At 39.6% G+C, this 21,545-nt stretch overlaps 1 protein-coding gene across 2 annotated transcripts in view; it reads left to right on the top strand.

The window, feature by feature from the left end:
• The window catches only part of PIGK (phosphatidylinositol glycan anchor biosynthesis class K), a 134,411-nt gene that overhangs the window by 89,734 nt on the left and 23,132 nt on the right, over positions 1 to 21,545 (top strand). Inside the window, exon 11 of one of the 2 annotated variants that reach the window (XM_070746185.1) lies at positions 12,431 to 12,594. The exons of the other annotated variant lie outside the window; for it this stretch is intronic. Coding sequence (XP_070602286.1) covers positions 12,431 to 12,505 — 75 coding nt within the window. The 3' untranslated portion in view covers positions 12,506 to 12,594. Of the gene's footprint in view, positions 1 to 12,430; positions 12,595 to 21,545 lie in introns of those variants that run through there. 2 annotated transcript variants of the gene reach the window in all.

The following is a 21,545-nucleotide window of genomic DNA, read 5'->3' as shown; positions in this document are numbered from 1 at the left end:
TGCCCTTTTGCTCCACTGGCATGATGTCATTTTCTTCTAGGTAGTCCTGAATTCTGTCAGCTATGATACCTGTCAGCAGTTTGAGCATGGTCGTCAAACATGTTATTGGCCTGTAGTTTCCTGGTATGGCTCCTTTCGCTGCGTCTTTCTGTATTAAATATGTTCTGCCAGTTGTAAGCCATTCACTAATATTTCCTGTCTGCAGCATTTTGTCGAAAAATTCAGCCATTTTTGCATGCAGGCTGGTCAGGTATTTCAGCCAAAAACCATGCACCTGATCAGTGCCAGGGGATGTCCAGTTCTTTACCCTCTTCACTCTTTCTGCACTCATTTCAGGTGTTATCTCCAGCTGCTGCATATTGCTCCCTGAGAATTTCTTTTCAAATTCCTTTATCCACCCAGCAGTCCTTTTATAGTACTTTTCGACCTCCCAGAGATCTCTCCAGAACTTTGTTGTTATTTTCACCTCTGGCTTTTCAATTTTCTTATCTGTTTGCTGATGCTGGTAGAACTGCCTCTGGTTGGATTGAAATGCTTGATTCTGCCTGTACTGGGTGATCTTAGCTTCATATCGCTCAATTTTCCTGGCTGTCACTGTTATCTGCTGCTTTACAATTTCTAGAGCTTCCTCGATCTTTCCTGTACTAAGCCAGTACTTTTTTGTCAAATAGTCATTGATCTTCTGATTGTTAAGTTTCTGCTCCTAATGTTCTTCAAGTTACTTGCATCTGATCTCAAGCTTTTGATTTTCAGTTCTAGTCGGATTTTCCATTTTGGTTTTCCAGTTGGTTTTCCGATTGGTTTCTGTTGCAATAACCCTAGTTCTTCAGTTACTATCACAGCTGTACTGTAGGCAAGCTGATTCAGTTCTTCAATTGAAGTTACATTGACAATTGCAAGTGCAGTGTTAATGTCTTCCATCAGAGGGACAAGTCGTTTCTTGCTTATGTTTTTTAAGGCTGGCAGTCTCTTTCGCTCTACATTGGACCACGCATGAGCAAGTATTTGGTCCTTAAGTTCTTGCTGCCTTTGAGTTATAGTGTCAAGTGTCTCATCTGCAGCTTCTTGCTGTCTTTCCAAATTTTCATCAGGTTCCAGTTGTGCAGTGACTTCAGATCTTATTGGAGCTTCTACTGGTGCCAGATCAGATTTTGATATTTCTATTTTGCAAATTTTCTCTATGTCTTCTCATTCGACTTCACTGAACATTTGGTTCCTGATTATGAGTTGTCGCTGATCGGCCAGTCGAAGTTCCGTTATTTTGGAGTCTGCATATTCTTGTTTCCATAATTGGTACATCCGTCTTTGATATCCACGTTTTTCAGGCTCCAAGTTGTAATAACACTTCATGATTTTGCGATTCTCTGACATTGAGAATTTCTGCCGCTTTTTGATTTGTAAGCTTTGTTTGTTTTGTTCCTGTAGCTCATTTGTCGATGGCTGCCCAGATTCCACAGCAGCCACCGCGGTCCTTTTTATCCTGGGCGACTACCGAGCCAGTATGGACTTCTTTTTGTTTTGTCTCTCCATTAGTTTAAATGGGTTAGGTACGTTTAGTCTGGCTCCTCTGCTTTGACCACTCCGGCAAGGTTAGACCTACCAGTAGTTTACACTACCACCGGCACAGCTCTCAGCTTCATTGAAGCACACAAGCCCCACTACCACGACAAGGCGTACCCATCAGTGGGGATTGTTGTTGTTGTTGTTGTTGTTGTTGTTGTTATTATTATTATTATTATTATTAATCACACATTCTCCTTGCCATCTAGACTTATTAGCCTTCCCTGCACCAACATTCCTGATCACTGTTCAGACAAACTGTATCTATCTGTGTTGGTCACATCTAATAAAAATTGAATATTTTTAAAATAATTCTAACTGAAATGTAAGTTTTGCCTAACAGCACATCCTGGCTCCCTTCAGCAGTTATGACCAGAAATTTATGTGTAACTTTCCTATTCCAGCTTTGACTATATTTAATTGATGGCTGGATAGCTAGATACTGTCAACTAAAAATGACCCATTATCTACAACTGCTGTGGCCTTCAGATGCAGTTGCCTTTCAACAAGGACAGACAAGAGAACAAATGGAAGTTTGCTAAGTGGCAAAATTGCTGGCAATATCCCCTGGATATCAATTATTCTTAAGTCTGTTTCCAGGTATCTTTTTCAGTCAGAGTTGCTTGAATTTTCTTGCTGGAGGCAATGGTAGCTTTACCTGAACAGAAACACAGGGTTTATTTTCAATGTTTGAAGTATACTGGTCTTCCTTGCAATATTTCAAACCTAAAGGAAATTTAAAACTTTAGACTCAATTGGGCCCCTCTGGGAAGAATATCTGATGTGTTTTGAACACAGAAGATTAGAAATCAGGACCAGTTTATATATCAGGATTTCCCTTGGTGCTGTCAGAGCCTCAAATGACCCTGCAACCTGCAGATGTCACATTTCAAATTCTCTGTTCATGCCTGACTCTAAGCATAAATGAATAAACAGCAGAGTAGGCAGTAAGTCAATATGTTCTTAACTGTGGGACTGAGAAATGAAACAGTTGAGGATTGTTTGGAATAGGTAAATAGGAACTGCACCAAATGGTTCGCCTACAGGAATAACTATGATGGGAAACAGAATTAACCTTTAAGAGGGTTGACCAGATGAAATGTCACAGTAATATTTTTACAGCACAAAAAAAGTAATATAACACCAGTAGGTTCATTTTGGCAGCTTTGTGCCATTTTGCACTGGATTGCATTGCTGAATTAAATGAGAAATGGTTTTTTTCATGCATTTTGGATATTTCCAGCAGCAAATGCTCATACTATGTAATTCTTTGGCAAAACATCCTACCAAAGTAATTATTTGACTGTCCTCTTTCTATTGTTCCATTGTGGGGAGTTTTTGAGTGTCCCACTTTCAATTCAGATTTTAGACATCAACTCTGAATAAGAAAGAAACAGGTTTTGACTGTAGATCACACACTGTAATTTAGCTGCAATGTAAACTTAAATTTATATAAAATATAAATATAAAATCCATTTTGATTAAAGAGTTTATTATGTACTTCGTTGACTAGATTATCTTTCACTTCCATTTGGCAATCAGATGTATGTTGAAACCATTATAAATATCATTACATTAAGAATAGTTGTCACATAGATATTATTTTGAAATTTAGCATATACACAAGGGAGCAAAGTTATAGAAATTTTTTCTAAAGAAAAAATAAACCCCTTAAAGTTAGCATTACTGTGACATTTCAACTATTGAATTCTACTGTAATATATCATTTCCTTAACTGAAAAGTTTATTTTTAAAATAGCTTATTTTCTTATGCTTTTAAAAATATAAATAAGAAAAATTGGTTTAATTTCTGCATATATTGGTATAGGAATAATTGCAAAATAATGATTGATTTTTGATTCGTATAAAAGTATAAAAGAGTTTGGTACTTCATATTATATTATCAAAGAACCTCTGGTTTCATTACTTCATTCTTAATTTTTAAAAATTCATTATTTGATACTAATAATACTCTGAGAATTTTTTTGGAATTAAAGAGGGATGAAAGATCACCAATTGTATTGTTCTAAATTTTCTAGCTTTAGAAAAAGAGCTAATAATTTAGTTTCCATTTTGTGGCCACAAATTTATGTAAAATGTAAAAGCCATTTTCATTAAAAGGTTTACTATGTACTAGTGAATTGGCAGTCCAATGTATGTTGAAAGCATTATTAGGGCCATTATGTTAAGGGTAGGTCTCATATAGATATTGATTTGAAATTTAGCATATAAATGAGGCAACGGAACACAAACTAAATTACTAACTTTAGAAAAAGCTAATGATTTAGTTTCCATTTTGGATACAATTTACACAATTCTAAATTTCAAACTTTTTCATGTAAAACTGACATAGAAAAAACAAATCAAGAGTTTCTAAATTTTGCATAGTTTTTAATGGACTTTCTACATTGCTTTAAAATTGGTGACAACTGTAAATATGCTTTGTTTAGGAAAATACGTTCTGATGAAATGCTTCACAGCGGGTTTACCATTACACTATTAATTTCTGGCAAACTTCAATGGGACGCATGCTCAGCTTAACCTGGAAGCTAGAATAATTGCAGTCTTTGTAGAGGTTGCTGTCTAGTAGATTCCAAAAATTATATTTATATTCAAATATAAATGGTGGGATGCAAAGTCTTTTATGGGTGTAATAAAGTACAACAAGTCTTGGTTTATGTTCTTTCAGATTGTTGGGCGATGAAAGAAACCTGTAGAGATTAGTGCCCAATTATAATTTGCCTTTGGATACAGGGAATTGATTGTCAAGTGTCTGAGAAATCAGAAGATTCAGTCAGTTCAAATGAATAGAATAGAATAGAAATTTATTGGCCAAGTGTGATTGGACACACAAGGAATTTGTCTTAATGCATATACTCTCAGTGTACATAAAAGAAAAGTTCATCACTTAATGATAGTCCGGGTACAAATAAGGAATCAAATCATATTAGGAATCAGTCAATAAAAATTGTAAGGATACAAGCAACAAAGTTACAGATATATAGTCATTTGTGGGAAGAGGTAGGTGATGGGAATGATGATAAGATTAATAGTAGTGCAGACTTAGTAAATAGTTTGACAGTATCGAGGGAATTATTTGTTTAGCAGAGTGATGGTGTTTGGGAAGAAACTGTCCTTGTGTCTAGTTGTTCTGGTGTGCAGTGCTCTCTAGCAGCTTTTTGAGGGTAGAAGTTGAAGCAGTTTGTGTCCAGGATGTGAGGTGTTTATAAATATTTTCACAGCCCTCTTTTTGACTCGTGCAGTAGACAGGTCCTCAGTGGAAGGCAGGCTGGTAGCAATTGTTTTTTCTGCAGTATAGATTCATTTCAAGCTTAAGCTGTCTATAAGAATCTGAACTACTAATGGTCAGTGCAAACAGTAGAAAAGGATAGGAGTAATTCAAAGTGGTCCGGTTCCGGTGGGAGCAAGGAGGGAGGTGGAATTGCTGCTCCGCCGGACTATGGCGGTTAACATCGAGAATATAGGAATTTGTGGATTAATTTGTGGATTGGACTTACAGTTTTGGAGAGGTGAGCATTTGATGTCCAAGAAGACCCTCCCTCTCTGCTCCTTCGCGCTGTTTTTGCCCCTGTTTTGCCCCAGAGTCGGCAGTGTAGTCATCTGGGTCTTGGAAATGGCGACCGCGAGGTAAATTGAGACGCCTGTCATCCACAGCATTGCGGTACGCTGCCTGTTGCCCCTTCTTGTTTATCAGCATTTCGGGAGGATAGAAAGGGGGTTTGGAACCCCAGAAGAAAGTACCCCTTGCATCCAGATTAAGAAGACTAAGAAGATCCCGATGCCCCTGCTCCGCGGCATTTTAACTATTTTCGCCGCAGAGATATTGCTGAGTAATCAGTTGGGGCTCGGAAATGGCGGCTGCCAAATAACATTGAGCCGCCTGCCGTTTGCATGTGTGTTCCCCTGACTGTCATCTACGGCTACTGTTATTATTCGCTTTCTTCTGAGCCATTTGCCTGCTGTCTGCTACCATGGAGTAGATATAATACTGGAAAAACAGAAAAACAGCCAGGTTCTCGCCATAGAACCAGATGGTCCTGGGCTGCCGTTGCGCCAGATGGTGGGGGCGCCCGACGTCGGAGGGACCATTGGAACGGGTGGATTTTCAAGACCAAATCCGGAGCAGGCACTTACGAGACTATAAAAACATGGAACGGGGAGGATTGTGTGGACAACTGGAGATACCTCCTGAGAGGAGCAGCGGATATTGGGGAGTGACCAGAGGGATTGATAGGAGCCAGGAGAGATACAAAGACAGAGAAGTCCCAGGAAACAATAGCCAACCATATGGACATGGATTGGGGATGCTGGTTGGTGGCAGCAGCCAGCATTGCAGTGGTCATTTTTACCCAGAAACCTGGACATTTGGGGACCTGGACTCTCATTTAGGGTCTCACACTAGACTTTTCAGGAACTTAATTGGTTCAGAGCCTAGCGCCATCTGCCTGCTGTTATTAAGAACTGCTGATTGCTTCTCCTGATATATTTCCTATTGCTATTTCCTATTTATTGTTTTTGTTTCTTTAATATTTTTAACTGCTTTTAGCTAATTTATTGGGGGGGGGTTAACTGATGGATGCTTATGATTATTGGAATGAATGGGGTTATATGCATTGGGTGAATGATTACGGGATGAATGGGGTGTGTGGGATGAATGTGGAGGGTGGGACTACGGTATGAATGAGATGAATAGAAATAGTATGAATGATATATTTGGCCCACCTGACTCTGGAGAGGCAGGAGGGGAGGGGGCACCGATCTCTGGAGTGGCAGAGGGTCAGAATATCGCGGTGTTGCTGGGGAGAGGCAGATATGGCGGGAGCCACGGAGTTAGCCGTTCCAGGGGAACGAGGGATCGCTGCTTAATAACGATATCTTGTTCTGGCTCCGTGAGCTCAACCCTGGGCACTGGTGATGAGTGTAAATCTGGCCCTGGGCTCAGGTTGCTGCTGCTCAATGCCAGATCGGTGGTAAATAAAGCTCTCCTCATCCGGGATTTGATTCTCGATGAGGAGGCCGACCTGGCATGTGTAACTGAAACCTGGCTGGGCCCAGAGGGAGGAGTTCCTCTCTCTGAAATTTGCCCAGCCAGGTTTCAGATATGGTATCAACCTCGACCCCAGAGAAGGGGGGGAGGAGTGGCTATTATAGCCAGGGAGAACCTTTGCCTACGTAGATTCGTTGCTCCAGAGATTGCGGGTTGCGATTCCCTCTTGGTGAAGTTGGACTTAGGGGTTCACGTGGGCTTGTTTCTCACATACCTGCCTCCCAGCTGCGTGTCAAAAGCCCTGCCTGTGCTACTCAAGGAAGTAGCCGGGTTGGCGGTGGGGTTCCCCAGACTTATTGTCTTGGGGGACTTTAACCTGCTGCTACTTGACGAAACTTCTGGACTGGCACAGGAGTTCATGGCCACCATGACAACCATGGACCTGGCTCAAGTAATACAGGGTCCGACTCACGAGGGGTAACACGCATCTGACATAGTATTCCTCTCTGAGCAATTGAGTAATGGTCTAAGAGTAAGGGGCTTAGAAGCGTTGCCTTTGTCATGGTCAGACCATTTTCTACTATGGCTTGACTTCCTGGCTCCAATCCTTCCCCGCAGGGAGGCGGAACCAATTAAGTTGTTCCGCCCCAGACGCTTGATGGACCGAGAGGGCTTTCAGAAGATGCTTGGGGTTATTCCAGATGCACTCATCCACAGTTCAGTGGACTCTCTTGCTGAGGTCTGGAACAAGGCTGTAGCAGAGGCTCTTGACCAGATTGCACTGTTGCGACCTCTCCGTGGCACTAGACCTCGTAGAGCTCCATGGTTCAACGAGGAGCTCCAGGAGTTGAAACGCCAGAAGAGATGTCTAGAGAAGCGATGGAGGAAGAGTAAGTCTGAATCCAATGTTATGGTTATGTTATGGTGTAGGCATTAGGATTATCAACACACCCCAAGTTTCTCTTCTCATAGGAAGAATATACCAAGACAAAGAATGAAAACAAAAACTTGGATATTACAGATATAATATTGCCGACAAAGTAGTATATACTTCTTTACTTTTCTGACATTAGCATATCTATGTTTGAAATGCCATAATAATTTAAATAAGTATCTTTATTTTGACTACCAAAATTTTTTTCTTCTTCTTCTTCTTCTTCTTCTTCTTCTTCTTCTTCTTCTTCTTCTTCTTCTTCTTCAATAATAATAATAATAATAATAATAATAATAATAATAATAATAATAATAATATTTGTATGCCACCCCTCTCAGGACTCGGAGCGGCTCACAACAAGAAACAGTACAAATCCAATACTTAAAACAATCATACTTCTCATACAGATCATACATAAAGCGGAAATGGCCCAGGGGAATCAATTTCCCCATGCCTGACGACAGAGGTGGGTTTTGAGAAGTTTACGAAAGGCAAGGAGGGTGGGAGCAGTCCTAATCTCTGGGAGGGAACAAGGATTCCAGAGGATCGGGGCTGCCACAGAGAAGGCTCTTTCCCTGGGTCCCACCAGACAACATTGTTTCGTCTACGGGAACGGAGAAGGGCGACTCTGTGGGACCTAACCAGTCGCTGGGATTTGTGCGGCAGAAGGTGGTCCCGGAGATATTCTGGTCCGATGCCATGAAGGGCTTTATAGGTCATAACCAACACTTTGAATTGCGACCGGAAACTGATCGGCAACCAATGCAGACTGCGGAGTGTTGGTGTAACATGGGCATACCCGGGGAAGCCCATGATTGCTCTCACAGCTGCATTCTGCATGATTTGAAGTTTCCGAACACTCTTCAAAGATAGGCCCATGTAGAGAGCATTACAGTAGTCAAACCTCGAGGTGATGAGGACATGAGTGACTGTGAGCAATGAGTCCAGGTAGGGTCGCAACTGGTGCACCAGGCGAACCTGGGCAAACGCCCCCCTCGCCACAGCTGAAAGATGCTTCTCTAATGTAAGCTGTGGATTGAGGAGGATGCCCAAGCTGCGGACCCTCTCTGAGGGGGTCAATAATTCCCACCCACCCCCAGGGTAATGGACGGAAAGATGGGATTGTCCTTGGGAGGCAAAACCCACAGCCATTCTGTTTTATCAGGGTTGAGTTTGAGTCTGTTGACACCCATCCAGACCCTAACAGCCTCCAGGCTATTTTTTAAGCATCAGCAATACATCAAGTCATTTTACTACAAAGCAAGTTGATTATTAACGCATAGCACCTGAATTGTTTAAAAGTAAGGCAACATTTAATCTAATTCAGAAATCTTTTGGTGAGTTTCTTCTTACAATATTCAAATAACAAGCCTCTTCCCCAGTATTGGATACATTATTCGACCATAAGGATTGAAGGATGACAGAATTCTGCTTGACAAATGGTGTTATATTTATTTTGAACATTGCCAAACTACATTGAGCAACTTTTAAAAAATGTTTCTTGTAAACTTAATTTCCAAGGTCTGTGTTAGAGTTGAATATAACTGACATGAATATATAGCAAAACATATATTCATTTCTTCCATTTATATTTATATAATTTATATTTATATTTATATTCCATGCTCTTTATTTCTGCAGTTGCTATTCTGTCTCTTTGGTAATGATTGGCATTTGTAGAAAACGAAAAGGACAACTTTTCTGTACCAATTGAAATCCATTCTTGCCTATCTGATATGTATTCTGCTCTCCTTTCAATCAAAATAACATGGTTCTAGATTCCTTAGGTAAAAAACCAGCTTTGTGAAAATGAACTCAAGGAATGAACATTTTTCTTCCTATATACTTTGAAATCTGTCATTCCAGGTTGGACTTCCCCTTCAAATATGCCATCATTTCCATATTGATAGTGAAGTTTTGGGTTTGAAGAAAGAAACTCATCAAAATTATAGTATGGGATCCTAAAGTCAACCTTTCCCAAAATTGGAGAACCCCATCTTATCTTTATGAATGATATTTCATTAAGTGGTTAATTTAATCATCTTAACCAAGTAAAAATCTTCTGACTTGATAGAAACCTATATACAAAAGTGACCTTTTTTATCCCTTCTACAAAACAATATATTTTTGAAAGGCTTTTAAACTATCATATAAACTAGCATGGAAAGTCAAAATGTATCTTAAAAGGCAATGGCAAACCTGGTTGCCAAGGAAACTGTTTTTTAAAATGCCAATATGGCCATCAAAAGCTAGGTTTGATTCGAGCGGCTAATTAGAGTGTTAGTATTTTTCAACCTCAGCAACTTTAAATGTGAGGAATTGAATTCCCAGAGTTAAAGTCCACGTATCTTAAAAGTTGATATGGTTGGGAAACATTGGGTTACAGTACACGTAGTCCTTGAATTATAACCATTCATTTACCGAACATGTCAAGTGTTCAGGCACTGGAAAAAAAAGACTTATGACCCTTTTCACACTTAGACTGTTGCAGCATCCCTATGGTCACCTAATCAAAATTTGGACGCTTGGCAACTGGCTCATTTTTATGATGGTTGCAGTATCTCAGAGTCACATCATCAACTTTTGTGATCTTCTGACAATTAAAAATCCATAAGGAAGCAAGATTCAAACCAACTGCAGTTATTCACGTAACCGTAGCAAGAAAAGTGGAGCAAAATTAGGCAAAACTCACTTAACAACTGTCTCACAGCAGTGGAAATTTTGGGCTCGATTTTGGTCACAAATTGAGTACCAATTGTTGGGGGTCAGGGGAAAGGGAGGGTCTTGCTTTCACTTTCTGCTCAAGATCCCCATGTACTATTGGTGGGCCACTGTGTGACATAGAATGCTGGACTCGATGGGCTTTGGCCTGAATTAGCATGGCTCTTCTTATGTTCTTATGACTACCAGTATCTTTTATTCCATTCAAAGGGAGTTCATTATCTGTAATGAAAAGCAGGCCCCTCTCAGTATCCACACTGCAGACATTGTATTTGACTTTGTATATGTATATAAGGGACTGTAGAGCTTATTATTATTATTTCTGCTAAAATACAGAAAAAGGTTATTTCTTTGCAGAATGCCTAACTGGTAATGAAGCATATTAATGGGAAGTGATGCCCATCAACTTTGGCTGAATGCATTAGTGCTTACCATTTTAACCTTTTTAGCATTTGCTGGTGTTATTATTGACAGTGCAATCCAATGGGTAGGTTTATTGAGAGGGAGAGGGGAAGGGAGAGAGAGAGAGAGGGAGAGGGAGGGAGGGACAGAGGGGGAGAAAAATTTCCGTCTGCAGTTTTGAAACAGAAATCTATTTACATTAAAAAATAATGCAGATTCTCTGAAATCAGAATCAGCCCACAGATGGGTCAATATTTATTTATTTATTCATTCATTCATTCATTCATTCATTCATTCATTCATTCATTCATTCATTCATTCATTCATTCGACTTCTATGCCGCCCAATCCCGAAAGACTCAGGGCGGCTTACAACACAATATAATACAATACAAAAAGATACAACAATAAAAAGAAGTCGAATATAATCTCTAAAAAACTAACCCCGATAAAACCCATTTATATAAAAACCAGTCAAGTCTTATGCATGCACACCATTCATAAAATAAAATTCCCATGAAAGATGGACAAAAGCCAGGTCTTTGTGGCATTCAATTATACTCTGACTGAACTATTTCCCTTTGATTTGTTAAAAATAAGTGGCAATTAGCACACAATGGATTTTTATTAGTCTGTTATAAAAATGGTGAAAGAGATTTAAAATGTTAATCAGGCATGGAAGGTATATGATGAATGAACATAGGCAGTGCAAATTTTTGTAGAAAGAAGAACTAATATACTTTGATTAGCAGGTGAAATTACACTAGAAAAACTGATAAAATACAAAGAATCCAAAAGTTGATCACCTGTGTGATTATTTTGCATAGGCAGTTAAGATAAATGAAAATTACTGTTTTAGTAATTTTACATGGTTATGAATATTTGCCCATACAATAAATCCTAAATGCCACAAAATAGAGAAAGATTTCTAATGTGCAATACTCTTGGGAGGTGTGTGTGTGCAAATAGAAATAAAAGCACCACAATGTATTGTCCCCAGGTGTAATTCACAAAGGAAATCTAAGAGCATGTATATCGAAAGCCACAGACAAATAAGTAAATGAGTAATAAGGTCATCATCTTTAGTCTTCTTCCTAGCCTAGCACCTTGATAGAGCTTGTGTGATAGGTTCCAGGTTCAGGTTTTGAAATATTTATGTCCAATGGAAAAAAAATCCTATGATGGACATTGCAAGTTAAGAGTTGACAACAATTAGGTATATGAACTGCCAAACCCAATAGTAAAGTATTGTGATCTGCTTGACATAATTATTAGCTGCAAACTATGCTTTATAGGCAATAATGTCTGGATTCATGCATTGACGACCTAAACACTGTCATTTATCACAGTTTTTAAACTCCATAATGTTATGGCAAATTCCTGTGATAAAACTTGTCCAACAAAATATACTAGGCTCTTTTAAGGGTAAACCAAATCTGTAGTAAGATAAAAATTAGCTTACTGACCTTCTAGTTTTTCAAGCACCTTGCCAAAAATGATACTTTTAAGTGAGTTATACTTTACTATGAAGTTAAATTTTACAAAGGCAAGCTATATTACTTGTTCACTTCTGGATGGTTAGGAATCATTGAGTGTTTCCTGTGAAATGGATTGTATATCGGAGGTATGCTTTGTACTGAGAATGTTGCTATTTTGGCTTAACGTGGAACTATTCCAACATTTTGAAGTATTTTTTCTAAATTATTGGGCCTCTTGATATGAAGGACCATTGAACGTGAAGTGAAAATGAAACAACATCCAAAGCTAACCTCCTCAACTCTTTCTTGGCTCTGTCTTTGTTAACAGCAATGGCTCATCCCCCAATTTCATCAATCGCACCTCAAACTCCCTGAACGACCTAACCCAAGTAGACTTCACTGAAGACCGAGTTGAAAAAGCATTACGTGACCTTAAACCTTCTCTATCAGTCGGACCAGATGGTCTATGTGCTTACCTCCTGAAAAAGCTCTCTTCTGCCATAGTTGAACCACTAAGCATAATTTTCGAAAAATCCTTCAGAAACAGCACACTTCCTAAACTATGATCAAAACAATGGTCATCCCCATCTTCAAAAAAGAAGACCCCTCTCTTGTCGATAACTACAGACCAACATCATTATGCTTAGTCCCATGCAAAGTCATGGAATCAATTATAAACAAATCAATTACTCTCTATCTAGAAACTAATAATTTGCTCTCTAACAAACAATTTGGATTCAGAAAAAAACTATCCTGCAACCTGCAGCTCCTCCACTGCAAAAATATATGGACAACTCATCTAGATCAAGGGAAATATATAGATTCAATTTATATTGACTTCTGCAAAGCCTTTGATTTAGTGGTCCACAACAAACTACTCCTAAAACTCAAATCCTATGGCATCTCAAGATCCCTCCACAGCTGGATTACAGCATTCCTGTCAAACACACAACAACTGGTCAAAATAGGAAGCACCATATCCACCCCGGTCCCAGTTAAAAGCGGTGTTCCCCAAGGTAGTGTACTGGGACCAACACTCTTCATTGTTTACATCAGTGACCTTTGCGATTACATCACAAGCAACTGTGTCCTCTTCGACGACGATGTAAAACTCTTCAACACCATCGATAACACAACTACTCTCCAAAAAGACCTGAACTCTGTTTCTGAGTGGTCTAACACCTGGCAACGCCAAATCTCAACTATCAAATGCTCTGTCCTACACATTGGGAAAAAGAATCTGAACTCCAAATACGAACTGAATAATCAAATTATCACAGATAACCCCCACTCAATTAAAGACCTTGGTATACTAATAACAAAAGATTTAAGTGTCAAAGCCCACAACATAGCCAAGGAGGCTTTAAGAGTTGTAAACCTAATCCTACGTAGCTTCTGCTCTGGCAATCTCACATTACTTACCAGAGCTTACAAAACTTTCGCCAGACCCATCCTCAAAAACAGTTCATCTGTTTGGAACCCATATCGCATCTCAGACATTAACACCCTTGAAAATGTCCAAAGATACTTCACCAGAAGAGCCCTTCACTCCTCCACTTGAAACAGAATACCCTACGAGACTAGACTTTCAATCCTGGGCCTAGAAAGTTTAGAACTAAGACGCCTTAAACATGTTCTAAGTATTGCCCACAAGATCATATGCTGCAACATCCTGCCTGTTGGTGACTACTTCAGCCTCAACCACAACAATACAAGAGCACACAGCAGATTTAAATTTAATATTAACCGCTCCAAACTTGACTGTAAAAAATATGACTTCAGTAACCAAGTTGTCGAAGCGTGGAACTCATTGCTGAACTCCATAGTGTCATCCCCAAACCCCCAACACTTTATCCTTACATTATCCACGGTTGACCGATACAGATTCCTAAGAGGTCAGTAAGGGGCGAGTACAAGTGCACTAGAGTGCCTTCCGTCCCCTGTCCTATTGCTCTCCTATATCTCCTATACCTTTCTTCTATTCCTATATCTCTTCTTCTATTCTTTCATTGATACGTTCGTTCCTATATCTTCTCTTCTCTTCTTTCTTAGATATATTTTACTATGAGTATATCCTCTGTAACCTTCATCATGTATTTTACTATGTGTATACCCACTAAAACCCTCATTGTGTATTGGACAAAATCAATCAGTCAATAAATAAAAATAAATAAACATTGAAAGAATAATGTATTAGGTAAAAAGGGATTGTCTCAGAAATAAATACCGTATATACTCGTGTATAAGTCGAGTTTTTCAGCCCAAAAAATGGGCTGAAAACCCTGACCTCGGGTTATTCTTGGGTCACAGAAAAGTCACCACAAGAGGCGCCTGCGGGAACCTGGCAGGCATTGCTGGCTTGGGCGGGTGAGGGAGCTATGGCAGGTGTCGCCTCTTCCCGGCTGAAGTAGCTTGTGCGCGAGAGGGTGAAAAAGCCGGTGAGGTGGGTGGGGGGGGCGGTGGCGAGAAAAAACCAGCAGGAGCAATGGGGTAAGTACCAATGTTCCCTCTAAGGTGCGCACACACGGAAAAATACTCCCCCCCCCGCAGCCTTTTCCAAGACTGCCCAGCCGAGCCAGGCGTCAGAGTTGGGGGCAGGGAGTGACAAGGTTTTTCTTCGTTTGAAAAGCCACGCGCTCCCCATTCCACTTTGCCCCCCCCCCATTCAGGAAAAGATGGTGGCGCCCATCAGGCACTTCCGCACTTTCCATGAGTATGGTAATAGAGGCTCGGCCTGCGCTGGGACGGAAGGGGGAAGGCGGCGGTGACAACTCTGCGGGGCTTTGAACTGACGTCTCTCCCCCCTCTTGCCCCCTTTCTCCCCCTTTCTCTCTCCCACCTCTTTCTCCCTTTTTCTCTCTCCCCCTTTCTCTCTCCTCCCTCTTGCCCCCTCTTTCTCTCTCACCCCTCTTCCTACCTGTTTAACGGTGGCCGGCTCCATCTTGATGCGGGCTGCCGCCGTCTTGTACTGGGATTGGGAGGGAACCTGGCCAGCGGCGGGCAGCCCCCAGCATGGCGGCAGGAGAGGAAGCGAAGCTTGTGCTTCGGCCACACTGGGGCCGAGTGGGCCGAGGCCAGGCCCATCGCCCCCGGCTGCAGGGGGCAACCCCAGCACGGCAGTGGGGGAGGAGGAGGCGAAGCCGGCTGCCCGTGGAAACTCAATTCAATTCAATTCAATTTATTAGATTTGTATGCCGCCCCTCTCCGAAGACTCGGGGCGGCTCACAGCAATAATAAAATCAGTATAATAATGGAACAAATCTAATAATAAAATTATATTAAAAAAACCCAACAATTTAAAAACCATACAACACGTACAATCGACGCATTTGAAGAGCTGTCTGTCTGTCTGTCTGTCTGTCTGTCTGTCTGTCTGTCTGTCTGTCTGTCTGTCTGTCTGTCTGTCTGTCTATCTATCTATCTATCTATCTATCTATCTATCTATCTATCTATCTATCTATCTATCTATCTATCTAATCTATCGCCACCCAGTCCCAAAGGGACTGCCGCTCAGACACTATACTTTTCTGCACACACCGAAAAAAAATTAGAGGGAACATTGGTAAGTACTTGCATTTTTCTTTGCCTATACCTGCGTTGGGGGGAACATACACCTGTTTACCCTCTTTTAAACTTACAGAGCTAGTTTACTGGTTTTCTTTGAAATAAATATTCTAAAACATTTAATCTACTAATGCCTCAATTGATGTAATTTTATTGTTTTCCATTTTTATAAGTTACCAGTAGCCGCTGCAATTTCCACCCTCGACTTATACTGGAGTCAATAAATTTTCCCAGTATTTGTGGCAAAAGTAGGTGCCTCGAATTATAATCGGAGCGACTTATAGTCGAGTATATGCGGTATATGTCTGTTCTATAGCAGATCCTGTATAATGAATTTTCATAGGTGTCACATTCTGAAGAAATCACCATGGGTGAAAGTAGGAGGAAGTATTTAACAAGATAGGGAGGGCAAAAGAGAACACGATAATTCACATAGGTGTTGAAAATATAGACATTAATAGCTCCAAGATTTAGTTGATACGTCATCTTCTTAAAATAATAAATTGGGCTTTGCACAGATATACCGGTAGTTTATAAACTCAATCACATTTTATCATCATGGATGATTAAGGGACTGGAAACCAAGACTTACAAAGAGAGACTGAGGGAACTGGGCATGGATAGCCTAGAGAAAAGGAGGGCCAGAGCGGACATGATAGCAGTCTACAAGTATACGAGGGGATGTCACAGAGAGGAGGGGATCACTTTATTCTCCAGGGCACCAGAGGGCCAGACGAGGAACAACAGCTGGAAGCTGACCAAGGAGAGATTCATCATGGACATAAGGAGGAACTTCCTGACGGTCAGAGCGGTCAACCAATGGAACAACCTACCAGCAGACGTTGTGAACTCCAACACTGTGGACATTTTAAAGAGAAGATTGAACTGCCACTTGACTGGTGTGCTATAGGGTTCCTGCTTGGGCAGGGGGTTGAACTTGATGGCCTTCATGGTCCCTTTCAACTCTAACAATAGATAGATAGATAGATAGATAGATAGATAGATAGATAGAGAGAGAGAGAGAGAGAGAGAGAGAGAGAGAGAGAGAGAGAGATTAGATTATAGATAGATAGATAGATTAGATTAGATTAGATAGCTCATAAACCACACTGACTCTATCCATACATGTCCAAACAAGTCACCACCTTCCTTAGCACAAAGTGTGAGTTCTTTAGAAATCTGAGGAAAAAATATGGGCTGGTGAGCAAGGCTGTATCTTTGATTTGATTTTAGTTCCCGCACTTAATGCAGAGTTTGAGACACTATGAGGTTTAGGATTTGAGTGCAGGTAACAAATAGGTATTCATTTTCTTCATTTAATTGTCTAAATATTTCTTTCAGTTCACCATCTCTGTTTTTCAACAGATCTGTTTTTGTCCCTGATGTTCTCATAGCTTTTGTTTACGAACATGAGAGGCTGCTTCCAGAGGTCTCTCTTCAAGCATAGAGTTGGAAACCTCTCCCTTGAGATCTCCCTTGAGATCTAAATAGTATCCAGAGGGAGGGATAGTATAATTTTCTCAGTTTCCAGGTGGAGTCTTTGGTTTGAAGAGCTGTCCCTGAAGTCTGTCTTCTGTTTGTAAAACTATTTAATTCATTCTCAGAAGTTTTTCATTGCTTGAGTCTCAATCATAACCTATTTGGCTAGATTCCAGGTTTTTATTGCAGGACTCAGTTATTGCCTAGACTGCACTTTATGGCTAAAATACCCTTTATACATCTGTGTTACCTTCTGCATTTATATAAATCTGGCTCTTTTTGTTTCCTGCTGTCAAGATGTAACCCCCACCCCCCCTTTTGGCTGTTTTGGAACAAAGTTTTCTATGTACGTGACAATTGCATCCTGCTTTGACTTTCTGATGTCAGATACACAATTAAGGGCTCAGGGTTGTGTTAGCTTCATTTCTATAGATTTAGGTTAAAGTTCCAGTTAGATACGTTCTCCTTTCACTGCAAGCTCTTGATCAGATAAGACTATCTTCATGTGCTTTTCTGTTTCCTGGAGAACAAATATGGTGTACAGGACCATTCCTTGGTTAGTGTTAAGGGGAACCTTGATTCACTACTAGAAAAAAGGTTCAACTTTCCCCTTGCATCTGCTTTTAATGAATAGAAAAGACAAAACTACCCTATTTAACATCTAATTTATCCCTTGTATATGTCACTTTAGATTCTTTATTGACCTCCATTGGCTTGCCCTGTATATCTTCTTTATATTCCTTTCACTGAGTTTATGGGCTTATTTTGAATTTACAATGAATCAAATCAACTACAAGCTGGCAGTAGCCATTATTATGATTGGTTGCACAGTCAGCCAGATGTTTAGACTACATTGGCATTTTTATTCTCCTTCCCAAGGACCTGGGATGTAGTTGCTTGATAGTATAAAAAGTATATCATACAGTATAGGTTGTTCTAAATAAAGCTGCTGATTGACTGATGGTGATTTTGTCAGTGTCAAAGGTGTTCAAAAAGTGCTCCACATATTGGGATGGAACACAAGGCACCTATTTCTGATGAGATACTATCTTTGTTTTCTTTTTTCACAGTTTTTCTATCTTTATTTGCAGATCTTTATACTTTATGATTTTTCTCCATTATTGTGTTTTTTGTTATTATGTTGACTTTCCTGATAATTGTGTAACTGTACTAAATAAATATTCTTCCTTATATAATTTATGTAGAGTTAACCAACATCTTCATTTGGTCTGCTGAAAGTACCCAATGGATCTTCTTGGTTTCCAAAGTGGATCTTCTTGGGGTATTTTCAGAAGTCTAGAGGCCAAGTCTTTTGAGCTATTCTTTGGAATTATAGATTATTCTTTGGAATTATAGATTCTTTGGAATTCTATGGATTTGCTTGAGATAAGATGTGGGGGAGAGAGTTTGCTAAGGGTCCCACTGCCATCTTGAGCCTTCTTGGTGATGACCTCTTGCCTCTCCCGGAGATGCTTGTCCCTTGATATTTGGTTTCTTTTTTCTGAAGATTCTTGAAAGAGTACAGAAAAGAGCAACAAAAATGATTAGGGGACTAAAGAACAATTGTGGGAGTTGGATATGACTAGTCCAGTGAAAAAAAGGACTAGGGATGACATAATAGCAATGTTTCAATATTTGAGGGGTTACCACAAAGAAAAGGGGGTCAACCTATTTCCCAATCATCAGAAGGCAAGACAAGAAACAACGGATGAAAACTAAACAAGGAGAGAATCAACCTAGAAGTAAAGAGAAACTTCCTAAAAATGAGAACAATTGATCAGTGGAAAGGTTTACATTCAGAAGTTGTGGGTGCTGTATTACTGGAGAGTTTTAAGAGACTGGATAGCCATGTGTCTGGAAGAGTATAGGACAGTGATGATGAACCCTGTTTGGTTCAAATGCCAAAAGGGAGAGTGGGGGAGGATCCTGTGCACATGTGCCCATATCCATAATCTCATGAGCCCCTGTGTGCATGTGAGTGTGACACACACACATACACACACACAGCTCCCAGCACACAATGGCAAGCCCATTTTTCATTCTTCCAAGGCTTCAGAGCCTTTCTAGGAGCTTGGGGAAGGCGAAAATGGTCTTCTCCACTCCTGGATGTCTTCCGGAGGCAGAAAATGGCCCATTTTCCAACTTCCAGTTGGACTGGAAGTTCTGTTTTTTTGCTCTCCCCTGGCTTTCGGGCCTTTCTAGTAGCCTGAGGAGGGTGAAAACGGGCCATTTCTAGCCTCTGGAAGACCTCCAAACATGTGAAGAAAGCTGTTTTTGACCTCCTCAGGCTCATAGAAAGGCTCTGGAGCATGGGGAGAGCAAAAACAGGCCTTCCTCACCTCCTCCAGAGGCTGGAAACAGCCTGAAGGCCCAAAAATCAACTGGTGACCTGAACTTGCATGCCCATCGATATGGCTCCGTGTGGATAGGTTTGCCATCATGGGTATAGGATCTCCTGCTAGAGCAAGGTATTGGACTAGGAGACCTCCAAGGTCTTATTCTGTTCTATTCTCCACATTTTTAGAGACAGATAAAGGTGAGAAATATGTTTGAGGATAAGTAAGTTCATGCTGTTCCAAATGGTGGCATGGAAAATTTATTAGTTATAATTGTACTACTGTAATTAGTATTAATATTGTAAATTACTCAGAGGGTCTGGAAATGAAACAGTATATAACTTGTTATAAATGTATCGATAGGCCAAGATAAGGAAAGTGGGAAGAAGTTCAGGATTCAGACACTAACTATACAGTACTAGAAACAGCTCAGGAATTTATTACATTTTTCAAATGTAATATTTTTAAGGTTTATACAGGCGATCTATGTTGTGCCAGGAAAATAATAAATAATAAAGTTATGGAAAGACAGGGGAACACAGATATAAAAATCAAACAGGACCCAGTTTATCATGGTGACATTTTAAAAGAGGAGAGGACGAGAAACCCATTATTATCCAGTGTTTCTCAAGTTTCTGAAGACTTTCTTGATAAAGGGAAGAATCCAATGACCAGATTTTAAAATATTAACTGAATTCCTTTAAAAAAAGTTGTATCAGCATTGTGAAATATATACAATATTTAAATATTTAAATTCTTTAAATTCTTTCCTTTGGGCTGCTCTAGGAGTTAAACTTACCAGATAAATTACAGTTATGGTTAGTTATGTGAATGTATATTAAAATCCTGGAAAGCTTCTATTAAAGAAGTGTAAATAAACTATCTTACAATTCATGTTAGAATTGTTCTACGGTGCATCAATTATTAATTTTATGTATTTCAGTGTTCAATTTAATGTAAGATTAGTTTGTCATTTAATCATTTTAAAACAGAAAACTCCAATTTGATGAAACACAGCATGAGTAATATATGTATAATTAGAATTAAAACTTGTGTTGTATATAGTGTGCTATAGACAAATGTACAAGATTGCAGCTTAAGTCACCAATATATTAATCTCACATTTATTTAGAGATAATTCACGAGAACGCTTTATAATTCTGCACAACAGGAAATCTGATTATAACACATTTAAAACATAGTGTAACATTGAATTATTTAGAATTAGATTGTCCACCTCCTTTCTGAAGATATTTTAGAATAAAGTGGCTTGGAAACACTACTAACAAAAATAAAAATAAATTTTAACTGCATTAAAAATGTCCAATAAGAATGTATTAATAGATGATGTATCCTTAATTCAGTTAAAAACTATAGGGTAATGTTAGATTTTCCAATTTTAGAATTTTCAATTAGAATAAAAGACTTTTAAAGTATTCTTCTGAATTTATCAGCAGTCTTATCTGATCATAAATATTTTGTCACAGACTTCATTTTCTGGGCAAATTTGGGCTCGGGAATCATAAATTAAACAATGCACACTGCTTAAAAATGATAATCTATAGGATAGCCTCAAGCTACATTAAGTTAAAGCTCATCTAAACTTTGGAGATCAGCATTTTAAGGACCTAGTTCTACTTGTCAGAGATGTCAGCTGGGGATGTATAATTTGTCTATTGGAGCATTTTGGTCAGTTCCAGGGTGTGATAACACTTGCCAGTAAGAGCTTGTCATCTCTCGTTTGTTCTCTGCTACAACAGCATTTTTCCATTAAACCTCTAACTTCCTACCATCCCCGTTTATTCTTTATTCCTCTGAGACTCATTACACCACATTTGTCTGCATTCATCTGCATTTGTCATTTATTATCCCAAGTTCTTGCTTGACTTAACTTGTAGTCGCTGCATTTGTTAGAACGCTTCTCATTTACTTCTACTTATTTTCTTCCCCCTTCCATTTTTGGCAGGGTGGGGTAGTAATCAAAACAATATTATGTTGGCCTCTCTAGTGGCTTATTTCTTACCAAGATATGGAGAATATGCAAATATCTTTCTAAATTGCATA

This window comes from Erythrolamprus reginae, chromosome 3, assembly GCF_031021105.1.
Source record: "Erythrolamprus reginae isolate rEryReg1 chromosome 3, rEryReg1.hap1, whole genome shotgun sequence".
Lineage (NCBI taxonomy): Eukaryota > Metazoa > Chordata > Lepidosauria > Squamata > Dipsadidae > Erythrolamprus > Erythrolamprus reginae.
Note: the sequence above shows the minus strand (reverse complement) of the source record. Positions and strands in the feature narration are given on the sequence as shown.